The 20,934-nt window shown below is 40.1% G+C and overlaps 1 protein-coding gene across 3 annotated transcripts in view; it reads left to right on the forward strand.

Annotated features, from left to right (window-relative positions):
• Positions 1-20,934, forward strand: part of IFTAP (intraflagellar transport associated protein) — a 64,102-nt gene that overhangs the window by 35,645 nt on the left and 7,523 nt on the right. For 2 of the 3 annotated variants that reach the window (XM_032358600.1, XM_032358599.1), the window contains 4 exons: positions 4,110-4,267; positions 6,097-6,168; positions 7,550-7,616; positions 19,486-19,625. In XM_032358600.1, coding sequence (XP_032214491.1) covers positions 4,110-4,267; positions 6,097-6,168; positions 7,550-7,616; positions 19,486-19,625 — 437 coding nt within the window. The remainder of the gene's footprint in view (positions 1-4,109; positions 4,268-6,096; positions 6,169-7,549; positions 7,617-19,485; positions 19,626-20,934) is intronic. The other variant, XM_032358601.1, reaches the window with a different exon arrangement.

Consider the following 20,934-nt stretch of genomic DNA (forward strand, 5'->3'; position numbering starts at 1 on the left):
GCTGAAGTAAAGACACTGGAGGTTGTTGTCGGGATTTGGTCATGAATTCTGATGCTGGTTGTGTTGATTTGTGAAAACTCTCCTGCCAGTGCAGTGATGTTTCTCCACACCTGGGGTCTAGTCTAATCTGACTTCTGTATGGATGGATTTGAATTTTTAAAGCTTTTTTTTTTTTTTTCCTTTCAAAATGGAGTTCTTTGAAAGCGGTCACGTTCATCCAGAAGCTATACAATCAATATGCGATCAGTGTTTAATTTATCGAGGCATCTGTGGTTTCGACCTTTTCAAGGAGTGAAATCTTTCTCCTTGGCCTGAAATTAGACACGGTGGGTCTAGTTGGTGGCCTTGAAAGGGAGATCTATTGGAAGCGTGTCTGTTTGGTATCAAAAGAAAATTGAAATTCCATTGCTTCAGAATAATGCAACCTTTAGGAGAAGAAAAAAACAAAACAAAACAAAACAACAAACAGCCTTTGTTTCATCTGTATTGAAGTTTCCACTCAGAAATACCCAAAGAAACTCTCTTTCAGGTCTCAGTAACCTACTTGTGCTCTGAAATATTGCTGCTAGATTTCTAAAGTGTATTATGTCTGACACTTATTTCAAAGCAAGGAACATTAGGGATAAGATGAAAGGGGGAAGAGGGCTCAATGGAACACAGAAACAGAAGGAGATGAGACGGACACTTGGGTGGCACGTTTGGAATGCCACCGGGGTAACTCCAGGAGGCAGCAGCTGGCTCTCTGATCAGGCTGTAGGCCACTTTGGATTCTGGGCTGTGCCAGCATCTGCCATTTTGACATTATCATATTGAAAAAAAAGAACTTTTTTTCCTATTTTATTTTGCCAAGAGATTTATATTTTGCTGCTTTTTCAAAAAAAAAATGATAAAAGCCTTTATGAGAAGCACTTCTGGGTCTTTGGAGTGATCAAGTACATATTCTTGTGGAACGATTTTCAAGGTTCAGGAAGGAGGCCTCAACTATAGGTTCTGTCAGAGAGAGAACACAATCTTTTCTGAATCTTCTGGTATTTTTTAAATGAAAGCTTTATGTTTACAAAATAAAGTTTTAAAAGGATGAGCCAAATATTTTGTTAGATCTGAGACCCCAACAATAGTCCAACGTCGGCATCAGAACCTGGGACTTTGTGATACATTGCTTTTTATTTTGAAGGAGTTTCATCGGGTTATCTGTCAAATAACCTGCGTGTTTTATTGGAAATGGCAGAGGTGTACATTGAGTGATTATGAGAATAAATAGAGCTTGTCCTTACAGAGCATCTGTTCTTCCCAGACATCGCTGTGCTTTTCAGGTTCTTAAGTCAATAGACTATTACAACAGTGTGCCGGGACATAGTGTTTTCTTAGTCAATACTAGATTGAGGTTGTGCTAGACATAAAGGATGAGCAGGGAGAAGGGAAACTTCCACCTCCTGTGAGAACAGTGCACTGAGGAAGAATGACAGGTAGTCACGGGGAGTCTTCTTGCCTCTAACTTTGATGGAGTTTGAGGAACTCCTCCTGTTTCTACGCTTATCTCTCTCCACCCCGCTACCATCGCTTATCTTGGCCCTAGGACTGATGTAGGACCCCTCGGTGGCTGTCAAAAAAGTCCAGGAGGAGAAGTCCCATGACCTTCTGTACCTCACTTCTCTGGTCTTTTATAGTACCTCAAGCATTCAGCCTGTGGATTTGGAAGAGAATTTTTTGTTGTCGATTACTCCAGCAGTATTCTCGGCAACCCTCCCACTACCTCATTCCCTCTCCCCCTTCCTACCCCTCTGCTCCCTCACTGCCCCCCTGCCAAGACTAGTGCTTCACATTCGAGTTTCTACTGTGCCCGTGGAAAGCATTAGGAGTCACAGATGTTGGTGCCCGAGTCAGTTGAGAGAGCTGGCCTGAACTTGTGTTATTTCTTAATTCTTTTTAAAGAGAAAGTGGTGCAGTTAGTATTTGCATTTTCCCTCACTGGCTTATAGACTAGGTCACGTTACCTCTGTGCTCCAGCAGTATCTCTGTGTTCATGTCCTATAGGTACCCCCACATGTCTTAACTCTGCCGGTGATGGGGTAGAAGGAAGCAAACAAAGGACTCTGGAGTTGCACCCGGCTGTGAACAAGAATCTCACTGACTCTGAAGCCGAGCAATTAATAGCTCAAGAGAAACAAGCTTGGCCACTGGGCTGGGTTAGGCTGTCTTGTAACGCCTTTAGCAGATACCTGCCTACAAAGCTCACAGATCAGACAGTCCTTGTGACCCTGGAGCTTTTTCATGGTGGAGTACCATAAGGAGATGGAACAGGTTCTCCAATCTGCTTGTTGCTTGATTTCTGCCACTTGACCTCTTTTGAATCTCTTTATCACTCTTCTGTTGATCACTACATAGATTCCTGCATTTGCTCTGGTCATTTGCAGCAAGCCACTTCTGGTTTGGGAATGTACTATGCACTCTTGGTTCTTCTGGTGCTATTGTAAACTTCTCTTGTCTCTTTTCCAGGATTTTTTCTTTGTCTTTTCTCTGCTTCATTCTTCTGTTTTCTAAGGACTCTTTGCCTTTATTTGCTATATTACTCCAGTTGGCATAACACTGTGGTTGTGAGTGTGGATTCTGAGTCTAAAGGCCTGACTTCAAATCCCCACTGTGCTATTTGCTAGCCATGTAACTTTTTTTTTTTTTTTTAAAGATTTTATTTGGGACGCCTGGGTGGCTCAGTTGGTTGGACGACTGCCTTCGGCTCAGGTCATGATCCCAGAGTCCCGGGATCGAGTCCCACATCGGGCTCCCAGCTCCATGGGGAGTCTGCTTCTCCCTCTGACCTTCTCCTCACTCATGCTCTCTCACTGTCTCTCTCTCAAATAAATAAATAAAATCTTAAAAAAAAAAAGATTTTATTTATTTATTTGACAGAGATCACAGGCAGGCAGAGAGGCAGGCAGAGAGAGAGGAAGAGAAGCAGGCTCCCCACTGAGCAGAGAGCCCAATGCGGGGCTGGATCCCAGGACCGTGGGATCATGACCTGAGCCGAAGGCAGAGGCTTTAACCCACTGAGCCACCCAGGTGCCCCACTAGCCATGTAGCTTTGAGTAAGTTACTTGACCTCTCTGTAGGCCTTGGTTTCCTCATCTGTAAAATGGGGGTACTAATGGTAACTACCTATAGGGTTGTTTCGGGCTTTAAATGAGATTTATGAGTGCTCATAAAAGAGTATCTGACACACAGTAAATGTTAACCCTAATGATTAATTCTAATATAGAAAGCAGTTTTATGGCTTAGACCATTATCTCAGTGTGATTTTTAGCAGATATTTACCTATTGCTGTGATATCTCTCTCACATTTTAGCCTGCATTTGCAGCTGCCTCTGGGACATTTCCCTCACAATTTCTACTGGCACTTCAAATGAACATGATCAAAGCTTAATTCATTATCTCTCATCTGAATTTATCCCCCACATTTCTGTTAATGGCATCATGTTATCATAATTTTCTCAATCTCTTAATTTAGGATTAATCTTAGACTTTCTTTATCCTAAGAACATAATCATGAATATGCATAGATTTAGTACAAAAGTATTAATTGTTTATAGTTTTAAATAGTCAAGGATAGTCAAACATTGCTTTTTAGAAGTATATGGATCCACAGATAAAATACGAGAAAAATAGCCATTGAAAAAAAATTGTTATAGCTTTTCTGTTTTGCAGAATTATTTCTAATTTTAATTTTTTCTCTTAAAAACTTTCTAAAATGACACATACATTGCTTCCATATAAGGAAAACCTCCCTTCAAATTTAGGGAAAAAATGAGATAATTAATGCCCAAGAGTTTTTCAAATACCATACTTCATTGACCTTTTAACAATGGCTGAGAACAGTGCTGGGTATAATAGTAAGCACTTAGTATTTGTTGAAAAGTGAGTGAAATAGTGTTATCGTTCTATGAATTTTTAGAAAAAATTTTATAAAGTTCAGAGTGCTCAGTATCTCAAACATTCTGCTTGTAGACTTTGAAGAGCATTTGTTGTTGTTATTGTTTGGAAGAAAGACTCAGGAAATGCAAAATAAGCAAGACTGGGTGTTTGTATATTTTCTAATGTGTAACTTATCATTTCAGAGGATAATGTGACCAAACGAGGAGCATTTGGAACTGATTCTTCAGAAAACGTATTTCCTTCAGTAAGATTTGCTCATGAAAATGAACCAAATGATCATCATCTTAGAAGCAAAGCCGTCTTTATTCATACTTCATCACAATGTTCAGAAGACGAACAGGTAATGTCATAGCACATTTATAGAAACAGGAAAAAGCATTCTTTATGAATTAAAAAGAGAAAGAAACTGTAAAAACATAAGAAACATTGGACAGTTATTGGATCAGTAACTTAGATTCTTAATTCTGGAAGGAGTGCCATTGGGAAACTTTATTAAGAGTCATTATTATATTTCTTTTTCCTTTTTTAAAAAGATCTATTTATTTATTTATTTGAGAGAGTGAGAGTTGGGGGAGGAGCTGAGGTCACGCAGGCTCCCTACAAAGTGCAGAGCCCAACGTGGAGCCCAGTCCCAGGACTCATGAGATCATGACCTGAACTTAAACCAAGAGTTGGACACTTAACTGGCTGAGCCACCCAGGCACCCCCAAAAATCGTCATTACATTTTATGATTTCAGCAGCCAGTGTTTATGAGGGTAACTTGGTTAGCCCCAAGTTTTTAAGTTCCTTTAAGGAACTGCCATCTAAAAATTCTTGTAATTATTTACATATTTTAGCTTGTCCTCTATTTGGGACAAAAGAATTGCTTTTTATAATTCTCTGTGTTAAATGGGAGTTTCTATTATCTGCTCTGGATTCATCTCTTAAAGTAAAATCTGTTATCTTATTTTTTCCAACATTTTGTTATTAAATATTGGATGCTCTCTTCCTAATCTTTAAGACTTAATAGACAATATTTATATTCTCCTTAGCTATGGTTTTTTAACTCTCAAGGAACCCTAGTGGAAGCTGTTGTATTTTTTACAACATTTGAGTTTCTACTTTCTTTCTTTTTTTTTTTTGAGATTTTATTTATATTTGATAGAAGACACAGCGAGAGGGGAACACAAGCAGGGAGAGTGGGAGAGGGGGAAGCAGGCTTCCTGCTGAGCAGGGAGCCCAATGTGAGGCTCGATCACAGGACCCTGAGATCATGACCTGAGCTGAAGGCAGACACTTAAGGACTGAGCCACCCAGGTGCCCCAGTTTTCTATTTTCTAGCTCATCATATCTTCCTGTGTTATCGTGGACAAAATTGTATGTGAGATGTGGTTTCATATGAGGGAACAAAAGTCTCTGTATTAGAAAAGTGTTTCTGTATGGCAGAGGCCTACAGTTTTTAATTCCAGAACTTAACATCCAATGAAATGATTATGGGATCAGAACTTTTTCTTTTTTAAAAAGATTTTATTTATTTATTTGACAGAGAGAGCGCACAAGTAGGGGGAGCAGTAGAGAGAGAGGGAGCAGGCTCTTAGCTGAGCAGGGAGCCTGGTGCAGGGCTCCATCCCAGGACCCCGGGACCATGACCTGAGCCAAAGGCAGATGTTTAACCAACTGAGCCACCCAGGTGTTGTCAGAAGTTTTTTTTTCCCCCTAGAGGATTCACTTTATACTGGCTATTGCTGGCAGTTGGAGAGGCATTTTCTGTTGAGTCTTTAACCAGCATGTGGAGAGGCAATGAATTGTTCAATGATATTGTTTCCTAATAACTTGAAAATGTTGTATTAGCATTCTCTGGTTTGTCCTTGAGAGGTGCATTGGGGTGGGATGGGGGGTGGGGTAATGAGGTGGGGAGTGTTCCTATTTTACACATGAGAAAACTGAGGTTAAGTAATTTACTCTAGGTTATTCTGTGGATGAGTCTACAGGCACAAGTAGAAGTCAGACCTCCTGAAAACTATTCCCTGACCACTACTATGGTTTAGTGGATCTGGTCCATCATGCATAGCTAATTAACAAAAACCGGAAGGGGAGTTTTATTGCCTGAAGGGCTACAAGATCAGCTCCTTTATTTTTGGTTGTTTCATTTTCTCATCAAGATGTCCTCACTGGTTTTTTTTTTTCAGATAGTGATAGATGAAGGCCAAAAAGTTGGCAGTTCCTTTCAAGGTGATCTGAATCGGGCTGGAAAGGTGAAGGTAAGGGATGATTCAGTTTTCTTCCATGGCAAAGAATACAAAAAATTGAAAACAAAACAAAAAATCCCAAAGGACCCATTTGCTGTCTCTCATACAAAATTGGAGAATTTAGCAGATTTTGTCTTTCTCTCTCTCATATATATATATGATTTTTAATTGGTGTTTAAATATCTTAAACTATGTTCAGTTGGCCGGGTTCCAGATCTTTCTTCCTCAAAGCTTAGCAAATGGAATGGGTCCTTTAGTACAGAAACATGACTCCAGTCACCCTGAACATACACCATCAAGAGAAATGACAATTTAGCAGTTTTGGCACTAAAACCATCATGGGGAAGATAAAATTTTGCTGTCACTTGGATGCCAGGAAAGAACCGCAATTATGTACGTGCAAGCAATGGAAGCTACCATTTGTAATTCGTATGTAAGAGCCGTGGTCTGGGGTGTAGAACTAGGGGAAGAAAGACCTAGGCTATGTTTTGAATTCCACTTAGGAGATCTAAATTTGTAATTTTATGGTATTTTGTTATGAACACGTTTTAGGTCATGAGCATAAAAGGCATTTCGACATTACGCCTTTACTCTGCTAGGTCTCCTTTGTGCCGGTGGTGAAATCATTTTCTTATTTACACTCTTTGATATTCACCTGAGATGAATTAGTTCGTGTCTGAAATGTTACCGTTTTGTTAATATGAAATGTCTCATTGTCAGCTTGCTGTGGAAAGCAGTATTCCACGTGGAATAGTCTTTCATTGAAATGCTGCTATTGTGGCTGTAAAGGTCATTTGCTCTGCTTTTTACCTTTGAAGTAATTTTCAGTTTTATTTGCTGGAAAGAGAGAACACTTGATTTTTGGCCCTGCTCACCTCTTTTGTGATTTACCTGGGGCAGGATGATTTTTGTTTCGAATGAACCTTTCTCTTTTGCTTTCTTTAGTTTCTTCTCTCTGACTCTGTAGAGTGAAAAGCCCATTATGGTAATAGCCAGACCCACCACCATCATTTGCTTGAGAAGCAAAAGCAATAAAACGAAAACAAAAAGTAGAGACTGTTTTGGACTGTTTCGGCGGTGGTATATATCCTGGGAGAGAATCTGGGAACAAAGTCCCTTTTCAAAGACTCCTCAGACTGTTCTTTCCCTTTCAGTATAGAGATCTTACTATGGTGCCTACGAAATCCAGGCCAACTTCCAAATTTACTGCTTCTTTCAGATATCTCTGGGAAACCACAGTGAACACAAAGACCTTTAGCTGGGACTCAAAAGTTAATGAGAAAAGTGGATTCAGTTGCACACTTTGAATGCTGTGGAAGTGGATTCTTTGATTCTTAATTGCACTTTTTCATTAGGTCTAATATACATAACAATGATGTTAATCCTTTTCTAGGTAGACAATTTCCTAGATTTAGAAGATTTGGATGTGGATGAAGAGACTCAGCCCCAAATGAGTAAGGGTATGCTTTCTGTTTCCTCTATCTATACTGCTTGACCTCTTTCCAGAAACTACAAGTAAGACTTTTAGATAGCTTTTTCTTCTTTTTTTTTCTTTTTGGCAAGCCCTACTTGCGCCTTCCCTGACTTAGGGAAAACTACAGTCCTGCGATTTCTTTTTCAGTAACAAAGATTTCAGCCGAAAGGTCAAAGCATGATGAAGGTTGTGAAGTCTTTGGTCTAAAATGAAATAAAGGTGCCCCCCTCCCCCGACATGCCTCCACATTGTTGAATTTTGGATAATTTTCTCAAGGAGTGCCATTTGAGTCATACTCTTTATATCTTAGAAGCGCCGTGTAAATTGAGAGATAACATCATATAGCAATTGATCATAAAAATAGCAGAATTCATCATAAAATAAAAAATAAAATCAAAATCTTGACTTTCATAAGTATTTGTTAAACAGATAAGCCAAACACTAAAGAGTACAGACATATTGTAAATGTTTCTTTGGGGCGTTTTTTTCCAGTTGAGCTGGACTGGGAGAGGCTTAATGCCAGTCCAGTGATGTTTATGCATATGAGGCCTTTTTCCTTTCCTGCTTGACATTACTGTGTAAACATAGGTATCCTTTGTTGCTCAAAAGACCTTTGAAATATGTTCAAAATTAGAGTTGTTTGTTTTGAAAATTCTCATTCCTAATTTAATGTGCAAGAATATCTCAATGTTGATAGTGAATATTAGGGAAGGGGCTGTTTTCCTTGGGGGTTTGGTTGCTGGTGTTGAATTGTTGGTTATAGGCTTTAGCATAAACATGGGTGCTGGTGTTGATGATTGGGGAAGGTGATTTGTTTATAATCACACAGAAGTGACAGTGCTGGGTGGTGGTGGTTTGGGAATGGCTCTGGCTTCTCTGGTTGCCCTAATTTGAGAGGCTTTCGAGATTGGAAGCAGTTAACATTTTTATTCAGCTTCCAAACATCACATTACTCCACTGAAGGTATTGTTTCTTCTGCCCTCTATTAACCACTAGACTTTGCATGGAATTTTTCCTTACTTAACTTGGTTCAAGTGAGATCAGAGATCTAAAGGAATCACAAGCTCCAGGGAGAGGTTCTCTTAACTGTAAAACCCCAGGCAGCTCTGAATTTCTCTATGTAAGCAGCTTAGGGGGTCCGATTGGATCAGAAGGGATAGCTAAGGACTTATCAGGAAGCTGGGTTTGCAGAGCAAGCACACTATTTGAGGGGAACAGGAGATGTTGAAAATGCAGATTCCTGGGTCCTGTTCCTAAGAGAGAGTCTAATTCAGAAGGTGTTTGGTGACAGCATTTTTTACCACTACCCCAGGGGATCTTGATATAGCTGTGTCCAAGGAAGACACTTGGAGACAAATGGTTCTGGTCTGCATGTAGTACATTTGCAATATAAATTTAATTTTATAGGAAGGCACCAAAGTGTACAGGTTGGGTATTTTTTCATGGCTTACATTTCTTGCTTCCTGGCATTAATGAGAAAATCTGTATACTGGCATAAACCTACATAGGCAACAAATGTGATTATAGTTATATTAGTCTTTCAGATTAGCCTTTTTACCTTTTCCATTATTTCCACATTTTTTTAAAAAATATTTTTCAAGTTGTGTGTTTTTTTGTTTTGTTTTGTTTTATTACCAGATCTATTCAGTAGCATAAAAAACGCTCACTACTACGATTTTCCCAGCAATCAGATAACAGGCAGTGTTGCTGTGGTGTTGTATAAGAGGTTGCTGAGGCTGAACCAGGTCTCTGTAGAGAGAATGAGCTAGTCAAGCCCATCCCATGTGTAAAATAATGTGGACAGGCGGGGCTGAAAAGCAACCCAGGCTTCATTGACCTATTGCAATTACTGAAAAGACCACCAGGGCTTCACAATTTTTATAATGCAAGATCTAGGTCATTTGAAAGGGAAAAAAAAATTAGTTTGTGCCAAGGTAGATTTTAGTTTGGGCCTAATTTGTATTACACTTTAGGAATGTGAGCAGACGGCAGATATTTATATCAGATGGGGAAATGTGACATTTTAAATAGGCAAGTTGCTTGTATAATTTTGGCAGCCGAGAGGTTTACTGATTAGATCCTGTTGTTATTGTTTAAGCAACAGATTTGCCCAGGGCAACGTGGCAGAGAGCTGGGTATTGTTTTTCTATCACTGAATTTATTTGTTCCCTGTATTTGCTTTCATAAATATTCCCCAAGATTCAGGAGCATGATTCTTTCCCAGGATTTGGCTTATCATTTGGGCGGCCCAGGCAGAGATGGTTTTTCAGAAGAGCCAAGGCAGTGCAACTGAATTGAGCAGTTGTTTGAGGGTAGCATTTACCAGGGAGTTTGGTGCCCTGTGTTTATTTGACATCGAGTTAACCACATTTTCCTCCTTTGAATTCAAGGTCAGGTAGTTAACCTCATGGTTACTGTCATGCCCCAGACTGTTATCCAGAAAAATGATTATTTGGAATAGGTGTTGGTTATTATGCTGAGGCGTTAGAGCAGGAAGAATCTTCTGGACATCTTTATTTATTTTTCCCCTTATTCGGCCGAGCAGGTGCCCTGGCTGAGTGCAATTGACTGCATGGAGATGGTCTTTTGAGGTCTTATTCTAGAATCATCTTGTCTTATATAGGTCTCTCTCTTTTTTTTGTTTCCCAAGATTTTATTTATTTACTTAAGAGATATAGATCACAAGTAGGCAGAGAGGTAGACAGAGAGAGGGGGAAACAGGCTCCCGCTTAGCAGAGAGCCCGATGCCAGGCTTGATCCCGGGACCCTGAGATCATCACCTGAGCTGAAGGCAGAGGCCTAACCCACTGAGCCAACCCAGGTGCCCCTTATACAGGTCACTTGACTGGTGGCGGGCGTGCTTACACTGTGGCGGATCGTGTTGGGTGAGAACAGGCAACTCAGCCCTGTGCAAAGACTGGCAACCTTATTTGATTTTCATTTTCAAGCTGTCTGATACTCCCAATTCTAATGAAGTCCCCAATCAGCTCTTTTTAAAAAAAAAAATTCTTTCCTTATTTGCAACTTTGAGCAGCTTTTGCTGCCAGTGAATGGCCTGGGACTGTTATTCGACAGACCTGGAACAACGCTGGCCGGAGCCTGGAATCTAATGAAGAATACGCAGATCCGGCTTCTGTCCTCACTGAATTCATTAATCAGACATTCACCAGATAATCACTAATACAGGATTCTAAACTGTTCTGGGTGTCACGAGAACCTATGGCAGGGGAACTTCAATTTGTCCGTAGGATCGGAGAATGCTGAGAGCCTGCGTTATAAAGAATGAGTCGCTGAAGGTCCTGAGCTCAGAAAGCCATATTTCAGCCAACTTGTAATTTAGGTATTTTGTTTATTTTATACTTAGTACTTTAAAAATCATTCTTTCAGGGATGCCTGGGTGGCTTAGTCTCTTAAGAATCCGACTCTTGATTTCAGCTCAGGTCTTGATCTCAGGGTGTTGAGTTTAAGCCCCATGTTGGCATCCATGTTGGGTGTGGAGTCTACTTAAAAGAAAAAAAAAAAATCATTCTTTCATTGCCTAGAAGATCACTGAAAACATCTTGAGAGAGAAAAATATTCCTTCCTTCCAAATTCTCCTTCATCACTCTTCCTCCATTTTTTTTCCTGTTCCTCCAATTTTTTTATGTGCAAATTTCTCTATGAAGGCCCAGCTTGAAAGTCACATCCACTACAAGGGCAAACCAGTTGCCCGAGCCTCAAAATTATACAAGGAAACTTGAACTCCATTCCTGAGAAGAGCACAGAACTGGGAAGATACTTCTGCCCTTTCCAAATCCTCTGCCCGTTTCTCCCCAAGGGAAATGTAAGACTTTATCTATGTAGAGAAATTGGGAAAAGAAACTATGTATTTATGGATCAGCCCCTTTGTTTCTTCTTTTAGGTTCATGCTCTTTGGAAGATGTATGTCTTCTCCTCTGTGTCTGTGCCATCTTTCTTATAGTAGACACACCTCAGGTGGGCCCAATGCCTACCTTATTCAATGGTTTTCAACCTTAGAGATGCAGTAGAAACACTTAAAAAAAAAATTAGATACCTAAGTCCTGCCTTTGCGATTCTTTTTCAGTAGTTTGATATTTAAAGCTTCTCAGGTCATTCTCCTATGCAGCTGAGGCTGGGAACCATCTCTAGGCAGACATCTGGAGACATTACTCGCTGAAGCCTGACTTGAAGAGCTCTAGGGAAGCTATTCTTATACCTGGATGGATCCGTGTCAGCTGTGTGGACTTCCTGTTAAATGGAATCCCAAGGTCTAGACTTGTAGGAAAGGTTGATACATAAGAAGCCCAAATGTGACTGCTGGACAAGCTCTGTTTTCAAATTCAGCTCTATTAGTTGTAAAGCTCATGTTTTAATCCTCATCTTTCTGACTTCTGTGTTTATTCCTCTTTTGTTTCTATATTTGAGGATAGAGAGCTATGATTTATTGTCACTGTCCAATGCCAGCCCCACCCAGTGAAGTAAGTCTTGCTTCATCATCACTATCTTCTCCTCCTTTTCACTTCCATTTTTATTTATTGTGCATTTTTTTTCTCAAAATAGGTGTTAATGTGTCCCTTGAAAGCAATGTATGGTTTATATGTATGCATCTATACACACACATTCTAAAATTTTGTCTTTTATTTAGTTCATTTACACTTAATGTAGTTGCTGATACCTTTGGCTTTATACCTAGTACCTTATAATTTTGTTTTCTATTTGTCCTGCCAGTTTTATGCCTCCCCCTCCCCTCATTTCTTGCTTATTTTAGATTAATCAGCTATTATTGTATTATTTCATTGCCCACTATTTTTGCTCAGTTGGGAATTCTAGGTTTGTAATTGTTTTCTTTCAGTATTTTACAGATGATAATCTGTTCTTTTTGGTATTAATTGTTGCAAACCAGATGTCAATCTATTGGTTGTTCCTTTGATGATAACATATTTTTCCTCTCATTTCTCTGCTTTTATAAGTTTCTCTTTTGTTTTTCCAGTACTTTCACTGTGCCTTGGTGCTATTTAATTTGAATTTATTTTGTGTGGGGTTTTTAGAGATTCTTATACATACTGGGAAATTCTCAGCACTTGTCTTTTCACCATATTCCATACATCTATCTTTTATGTTCTTTTCTGCATTTTCCATCCTTTTTAATTTCCTTTCTTGCTTCAGTTAAAATATTTTCTACCATCAGGATGCCTGGGTGGCTCAGTCAATTGACCATCTTACCTTCGGCTCAAGTCATGATCTCAGGGTCCTGAGATAGAAACCCCACATCAGGCTGCCTGGTCAGTTGGGAGTCTGCTTCTCTCTCACTCCCTCTGTCCCTCCCCCCAACTTGTATGGACTCTCTCTCAAGTAAATAAATAAAATCTTTAAAAAAAAAAAAAAGTATTTCTACCATCTGTATTCTAGTTTACTAATTCTTTTTTCAATTGTGTCTGTCTTCTGTTAAAAGCCATGAATATTTCAGTTATTTTAGCTTTTTTTTTTTTTTTTTTTTGAGAGACAGACTAGGGGCAGGGAGGGGCAGATGGAGAGGAGAGGGAGAGAATCCTAAGCAGACTCCCTACTGAGTGCAGAGCCCAGTGTGGGGCTTGATCTCTTGATCCTGAGATTGTGACCTGAGCCAAAATCAGGAGTCCAATGTCTAACCAACGGAGCCACCCAGATGCCCCTCAGTTATTTTAGCTTTTAAAAGAGATCTAGAATATCTGTTTTGAGATATTTCAGTTCTGTGGTGAAATTCTCCATTTGTAATGTATTTTGGGGGGAACATATTAGTCAGTTATTTTAAAATTCATGTCATTTTTTTTTTTTTAAGATTTTATTTATTTATTTGACTGAGAGAGAGCTAGAGAGAGAACAAGCAGGAGGAACGCCAGGCAGAGGGAGAAGCAGGCTCCCCACTGATCAGGGAGCCCAATGCAGGACTTGATCCCAGGACCCTGGGATCATGACCTGAACCAAAGGCAGATGCTTAAATGTTGGAGCCACCCAGGTGTCCCTAAAGTTCATGTCTTATAATGCTAATACCTGGGATCTCCTGTGGGTCTATTTATATTATTCATTTTCCTTTTGATTTCATGTCTTTGTATATGTGGTAATTTTTTGTTTAAATGTTGAACATAGCATATAGAATATATAGGGACTGGATGATGTTATCTTTTTCTAGCATAGCTTTTGTTCAACATTTTGCTAGCAATTAGAGTAGTAAAAGGTCACCTTCATCCATTCTGGGATTGGGCTGATTTAGGACTGGGGTCAAGGCCTTGTGGGGGCTGCTCTACTTCTAGTTCTTGCTTACTTCTAGGGTGTGGCCCTTCAAGGTAAATCATAGCATCGCCTTCTTGGAGACCCTGAACTCTAATTTTTGTCTTCACAACACTGTGATTTCTGTTGGCAATTCTGCTAAGCTTCTGAGCTTCTTAGCTTCTCTCATCTTTATTTTGGCTTCTCAGTTTCTCCTTGAAAATCAGTAAATGCCACGAGTTGAAAAGCAACTTAGACTCTTGGACTCACTTCTCGGTACTTTCCATCTCTCTGGGATCTTGGCCGCTCAAGTCCTAGGCTGCCCTGGTAGCTTACCAATGCCTTTATTTATTTATTTATTTATTTGACAGACAGAGATCACCAGTAGTCAGAGAAGCAGGCAGAGAGGGAGGAGGAAGCAGACCCCCACTGAGCAGACAGCCTGATGCTGGGCTCGATCCCAGAACCCTGGGATCATGACCTGATTTGGAGGCAGAGCCCTTAACCCAGTGAACCACCCAGGGACCCCTCACCAATGCCTTTAAATAGTTGATTTTTTGGTAACTTATCTAGCTTTATTATTTTTATTGATCAGAGGGTTAGATGGTATTAGGTAGACCAGCAGACCCCTGGGGATGTGGTCTACGAACTCCTAGGGAAACTCTGTTTCCCTAGGGAAACTCCTAGGGAAAGCTTTGTGCTTAGCAGGGAGTATGTTTCTCCCTCTCCCTCTGCCCTACCCCTCACTGGTGCTCTCTCGCTCTCTCTCTCAAACAAATAAATAGAATCTTAAAAAAATAAAATAAAATGAGTGCTATTTTCCATTGAAAATGTTCTTGATGAATTGGTAAAAATTATTAATTTTATTAAATCTTGATTCTTGAATACACCTTTTTTACTGTTTTATGTTCTGAAACCATAGGTATGCACAAAGCACTTCTGGGACATTCTGACATACTTGGTTGTCTCATGGAAAAACACTTGTGTGATTGCATGGTATGCTGAACGAGTTCTTTTTTGCCCCTTACTTTCATGGAATAACATTTTTACTTAAAAGAATGACTGACAGACAAACTATAGTTCTCAGAATGAAAGAAGCAAGCCTGTCCCTTCAAGAGAAACACTGGTAATATTCGTTGCCAATGATAAAATTGGCAGTAGATCAAGTGAAAATTCATTTTTGGAAAACTTGTATCCAGTACTGTGAGCTTGACAGCTTCCCAATATTTGATGACTATTCTGATAAAATTGGTGATGTTAACTAATGTGATCCTTATACTATATAATGAAATGTGTCAACATTTGGAAGACCTACATAAAACAGTGAACCAGTATTTTCCAAATGACCAATTTATGATGTTACAAAATTATGCATAGGAGAAAGATCTATTCAGTGTGTAAGATAGACCAATGAATTTTAATGTAACAGTATGAAAAATTCACTGAAATAGTTTCAGATTGCACACTGAAACTATTTTTTAAAACTTTATCGTTTGTCAAGATCTGGTATAGCATCAAAGAAAAATATCCACAATTATATAAAAAGACTATCAAAGTACTCCTTTCTTTTCCAACTACATTTCTGTGAAGACTAGATTTTCTTCATTTACTTCAACTGAAACAGCATATTCCAAAATTGAATGCAGAAGCAAATATAAAACCTAGATTTTTTTTCTCCTAAGGCATTTACAAAATTTTTAAAATGTAAAACAGTGTTTCTTCCTTACTATTTTCTTTGTTTTTGAGAAAGAGATTTTTCATAAAAATATGTATTTTAACATATAATGGTATTATTGTCAGTGATTCAGTAAGTAAATATTTGCAAATTTGTCAGTTTTAATTTCTAATATGATGAATATTGAGTGATTATAACCCACATAAACAAAAGCTCTTTGGGGTCCTCAAAAATTTTGAAGAAAAAGAACCAGTGAGATGGACTATCATAACAAAAAACCGTGTGCTGAAGAGGCCTTATTTACTAATACAGTTCTTATCTATATTCTTTTTAGTTTTGGGGAGGGCCCAAAATTTCAGAAAATTTTGGCCATTTCTACATAGCAACAAAGGAACAGATTGGTTAATTTTTATAAATGTGCCACTCAGATTAAATATTGTTGTCCAAATTATGAGATATCAGGTAGATTGCTTACTTTTTAATGTTATATTAGATTATCTGATTATAGCTTTTGACTGTTGATTATTGACTTCATACAGAAATACAAATGGCATAAACACGTAGTTTGTAAATGTTGACATTCTTATCATGGAGTGAGAAAGAAGAGATGGGAGTGTTTTCAACCAGGCTTGCCATGGAACATGAACATTCGCTTCTGAGAGAGGGCTGGACTGTGCAATGCACGTCAGCCAAAATAATGGTGTGTAGTTAAGATGAAAACAAGGCCTTTGGTTGTTTCAGAAGCAGCAGTTAATAAGATCAGGTTAAGGGGCGCCTGGGTGGCTCAGCGGGTTAAAGCCTCTGCCTTCGGCTCAGGTCATGATCCCAGGGTCCTGGGATCAAGCCCCGCATCGGGCTCTCTGCTCAGCGGAGAGCCTGCTTCCTCCTCCCTCTCTGCCTACTTGTGATCTCTATCTGTCAAATAACTAAATGAAGTCTTTTTTAGTATATGTGCTGCCGAAGCGAGCACTAAATGAAGTCTTTTTTAAAAAAATTAAAAAATTTTAAAAAATAAGAACAGGTTAAGTTTAATAAAGCATTTCAGTTTTGGAGAATTTTACAAAGGACTTCAGACATTCCATTTCCCCTCCCCCCACCAATGAATAGAATAATTTTTCTCTCTGAGACACTGTGAGTGTATAAATAAACCGATGCGTGATTTTAAAATGGCTGAAAGATAAGGTGGCCTTCTTCATAAAGTACATCTTACCAGACTATCCCTGTACGTATTAGTGTCACTCTTTTATAAATCCATCCTCTGTAGGGCTAATGCTGTTCAATTTTGCTCTTGATTACTCTCGGATTGACTGTATGTGTGAAAATCTTACCCCTGTAACAGAATTTAGTGTTTGAGGGTGAGGACTCTATATAGACATCTACAGTGTCTTCCTGGCAGGTAACTCTTGGTACTTACTGTTCGGTTTAGAAGGGGAGGTGCGGGAATTCATTTCCCGTCTCAAGTATCTGTTGAGAATTTGCTGTGTGTCAGGTGTTGTGTCAGACATTGGTGAATACGCATTTGCGCATTTTGCTTTTACACTGAAGAAACAAACAGCAAGAATTTGAAGTGTAGGGGAAACTGAATCTTGTTGTTTTGAGGGAATTGTTTCCATGGCAGTAAAATCTTTAGGAAAGAAACCATTTCTGTTGAAAATCCTCCCTTCTCTGCAAACATATCGGGGAGGCAACGAGCTTCAGCACAGGAATTTGAGAGTTGTCCTCCTCGCTACGTAATATTGTCAGTCAGATTTTAAATAGCTCTGAAAGCAGAACTGATTTTGATTCACGTCTGAACTGATGTTTTGTGCTCTCAGCCGGTCGTCTCAGAGGTACCGGTTTTCCCATGAAGAGGTTTTCTCTTCTTGCCTTTGTTGTTGGCAGGCCCCTGACCACACTTGTGTCGGTCCTAGGCGGTTACAGCAGGGAGCTCAATGAGGGAGGTGCGTTGGAATAGGTATCTTAGAAAGCCAACCTCTCCATCAGCCTTACTGAGTTTAAAAACATGGCTTCTCTGGGTATAAAATATTTACGTGTACTGACTAACCATGCTAATGTGCTATGGTAGTGACATTCCTTGTCTCTGAGTTTGGTTGTATAATCTGATAAGTTTAAAAAATTTATGTAATGAAATTGCTTGTTTAAAAGAAGTTCCTGGGGGCGCGCCTGGGTGGCTCAGTGGGTTAAAGCCTCTGCCTTCAGCTCAGGTCAGCCCCACATTCGGCTCTCTGCTCAGCAGGGAGCCTGCTTCCTCCTCTCTCTCTCTGCCTTCTTGTGATCTCTGTCTGTCAAATAAATAAATAAAATCTTTTAAACAAATAAATAAATAGGTAAAAATAAAAAGAAGTTCACGGGGACACCTGGGTGGCTCAGTTGGCTAAGCAACTGCTTTCGGCTCAGGTCCTGATCCTGGAGTTCCGGGATCCAGTCCCGCATCGGGCTCCCTGCTCAGTGGGGCATCTGCTTCTCCCTCTGACCTCTCCCCTCTCATGTACTCTGTCTCTTTCTCTCTCTCTCAAATAATAAATAAAAATAAAATCCTAAAAATAAATAAATAAATAAATAAAAGAAGTTCATCATGTGGCATGTGGGCAGAGTATGGGCTCTGCTGGCCGACTTCCCGGCTCTGACACTTTCTAGCTGTGGCCCTTTGAACAAGGTTACTCTCCTTGCTCAGAGCTCCTTGCCTATGAAATGGGAAGTAATAGCATCCTTGGGAGGATGAGCTCAACTGATGCTTGTAGAATGTCAGCTCCTATACGTGTTGACTGTTGTTTTTATTTCTTCTAATTCGGTCATATTTTAAGGATCCAATAATGAATCATAGTAGAAGTATCTTCTTCACGATCTCCCTACCCACTCACAGGTTCAGTTTCTAGGCTGACCATGTTCTGTTGCTGGAGTCCTAAGAATTTTGTAATTAACATGTTTTTGTGCTGGTGTTATCTGCAGTTGTGAGAGACGTATTTCAAGTAAGTTTCAGTTTTTGAATATCAATACCTGCTTAATTATCTCCCTATATATGCTGCCATTGGCAACCGCCAAGGCACGCCTGTTGTTCATTAATCACTTCCACTGAGAACTTAATTAGTGTCTTCATTAGGATCATCATCGAGTAGCAGGCAGCATGGTCCTGAGACAGCTGCAAGTTCCTGGCCAGCTCCAGCAGCCCTTCTGGTCCTATGAAAGCCCGGATCCATGAGGAGGCCTATTGTGCTTCTATTTGTTTTTCTTTTTTGTCCCCCTTAAAGAAAGCTGTGGAAGATCTAATGGTGATGCCCCATGTTCCGTCACACATGCAAAAATAAGGCCACAGATCCACTTACAACGGACAGATCAGAAAACCCAGATTGGTTATTGAATTCTTGTCATGGTGCTAAACAAGCTGGAAACAAGTTGTTTGTGGGATCGAACATCAGACCGTGAATTCAGCATATGACAGAGCACTTCATTTTTCTGCTGAAAGTTAAAGTCCTTTCCTGCTGGCATCACTGTTTTATATATATATATATATATTTTTTTTTTCCATAGTGTTACAGGATGAATTCAGCACTTCATTTCCTTTCTTTCCATCCCTCAGGAAAATGTGGGAAAATGAGGCAAAGGTAGCATTTGCCTTATTTTCCTGCAGAGGTAGAAATTGGGTTGGGGGTGAGAGGGGTGATCAAGTCAGTCCCTAAACAATCCTTCTCCCAAACCTTTGGATCGAATGTGACCTTGAGACAGTAAGATAAAAATAAATGCACAAATGACTTCTATTTTATGGAAAAGGGAATCTCCTGGGTAAATCCCCAAATGAGGGCAGGCATTGTCTCCAACGAACCTACTTTATTTGAGCATTTTTACTTCATTCTTTTGACTATTGTAGGCTTTTAGGTGATTTAGGTCAATTGTGAACTTGATGAAAGCATCACCTGAAATATTTTGTATCCAACAGATTTGCTGCTGCTTCCAGGGGAAGTGGAGGAGGACATCTACCCATGTGTCCCTTCTTACATTCCTTCTGCGGCCCAGCCCTTCGCCCCTGGGGTCAAGCCAGGGCCTGCTGGGAGAGGAGCCGAAAAGCAAACAGAAGAGGTACTCCATAGGGAGTTCAATCAGTTTTGAAATTGCCTTGATTTTGTAACTTGTCCTTCCAGTGAAATGCTGCCATATCTTTGTGCTTTTTTATTTTTCTTAGATTTGGAAAAATTTAGAATTCATGTTGCTTAATCTAGTCCCTCTGACTGCCATCTATCTCTAATGTGCAGATTTCTTTTCTTTTCTTTTCTTTAAGATTTTATTTGACTGAGAGAGAGAGATTACAAGTTGGCCAAGAGGCAGGCAGAGAGAGAGGGGGAAGCAGGCTCCCTGCCGAGCAGAGAGCCCAATGCGGGGCTTGATCCCAGGACGCTGAGATCATGACCTGAGCCGAAGGCAGAGGCTTAACCCACTGAGCCACCCAGGCACCGCTGCAGATTTCTTTTAAACACGGAGAGCAGTTATGTCTTCTTTATGTGGAAACTATTTTTGTTTCATGATGTAGGCCATGCTGCAGGACAGTGTTATCTGGGGACTATGCAATAGATTCTCTCTTTTTGTCTGGGCTGGCCGTTTGCTTTTTACTCTTGTATTCAAGGTCCTATAAACATCTTGTATTGGTTAAGGTAAGGCCAAGCTGTTGCTGTAGAGAATCCCAACAGTAAGTCAGTGGCCAAAAGGAGATAGAACTTTATTTCCCTCAGATAACAGTCTATGGAAAACTCCTTCTTCTTCTTTTTTTTTTTTTTTAAGATTTTATTTATTTATTTGAGAGAGAGAGAGCACACATAAACAGGGAGTGGGGGAGGGGCAGCAGGAGGGGAGAAGCAGAATCCCCACTGAGTGGGAGCCCAACATGGGGCTCAATCCTGGGACCCTGAGATCATGATTTGAGCCTAAATCAGATTTCTTAACTGACTGAGCCATCCACACACCCTATGGAAAGCCTTTAAAGTGAGTGTTTTCTCTGTTCCCTGGGGTCACCAGGGGCCCAGATTCCTTCTCTCTGGATCTCTGCTGTGCCTCAGGACATTGTCCTCCTATGAATGTTCCAGCTCAGGTCACCGTCCTACTATAGGGGCAGCAGGGAAGAGTGTGGGAGCTGCACATTTCCCCAAGGCTTAGGACTCAGGACTTCATTTCTGCTCACAGTCCACTGGCAACCACTTCACCATATGTTCCTGTCCAGCCACTGGGGGCACTGGGAAGTGTCACCTAGCCAAGCGCTTCATAGTCAGGGGGCACAGAATCTCTGCCATGCCTTTCCTGTCCCACTGGCACACCTAGAAAGTCATCATTTGTCGTTGTTTGCAGCTCTTCTGCACATACGTTAGAAACACGCACTAACTAAGGCTGCTGGTGGTGT

The sequence above is a fragment of the Mustela erminea genome, chromosome 9 (assembly GCF_009829155.1).
Source record: "Mustela erminea isolate mMusErm1 chromosome 9, mMusErm1.Pri, whole genome shotgun sequence".
In the NCBI taxonomy this organism is placed as follows: domain Eukaryota; kingdom Metazoa; phylum Chordata; class Mammalia; order Carnivora; family Mustelidae; genus Mustela; species Mustela erminea.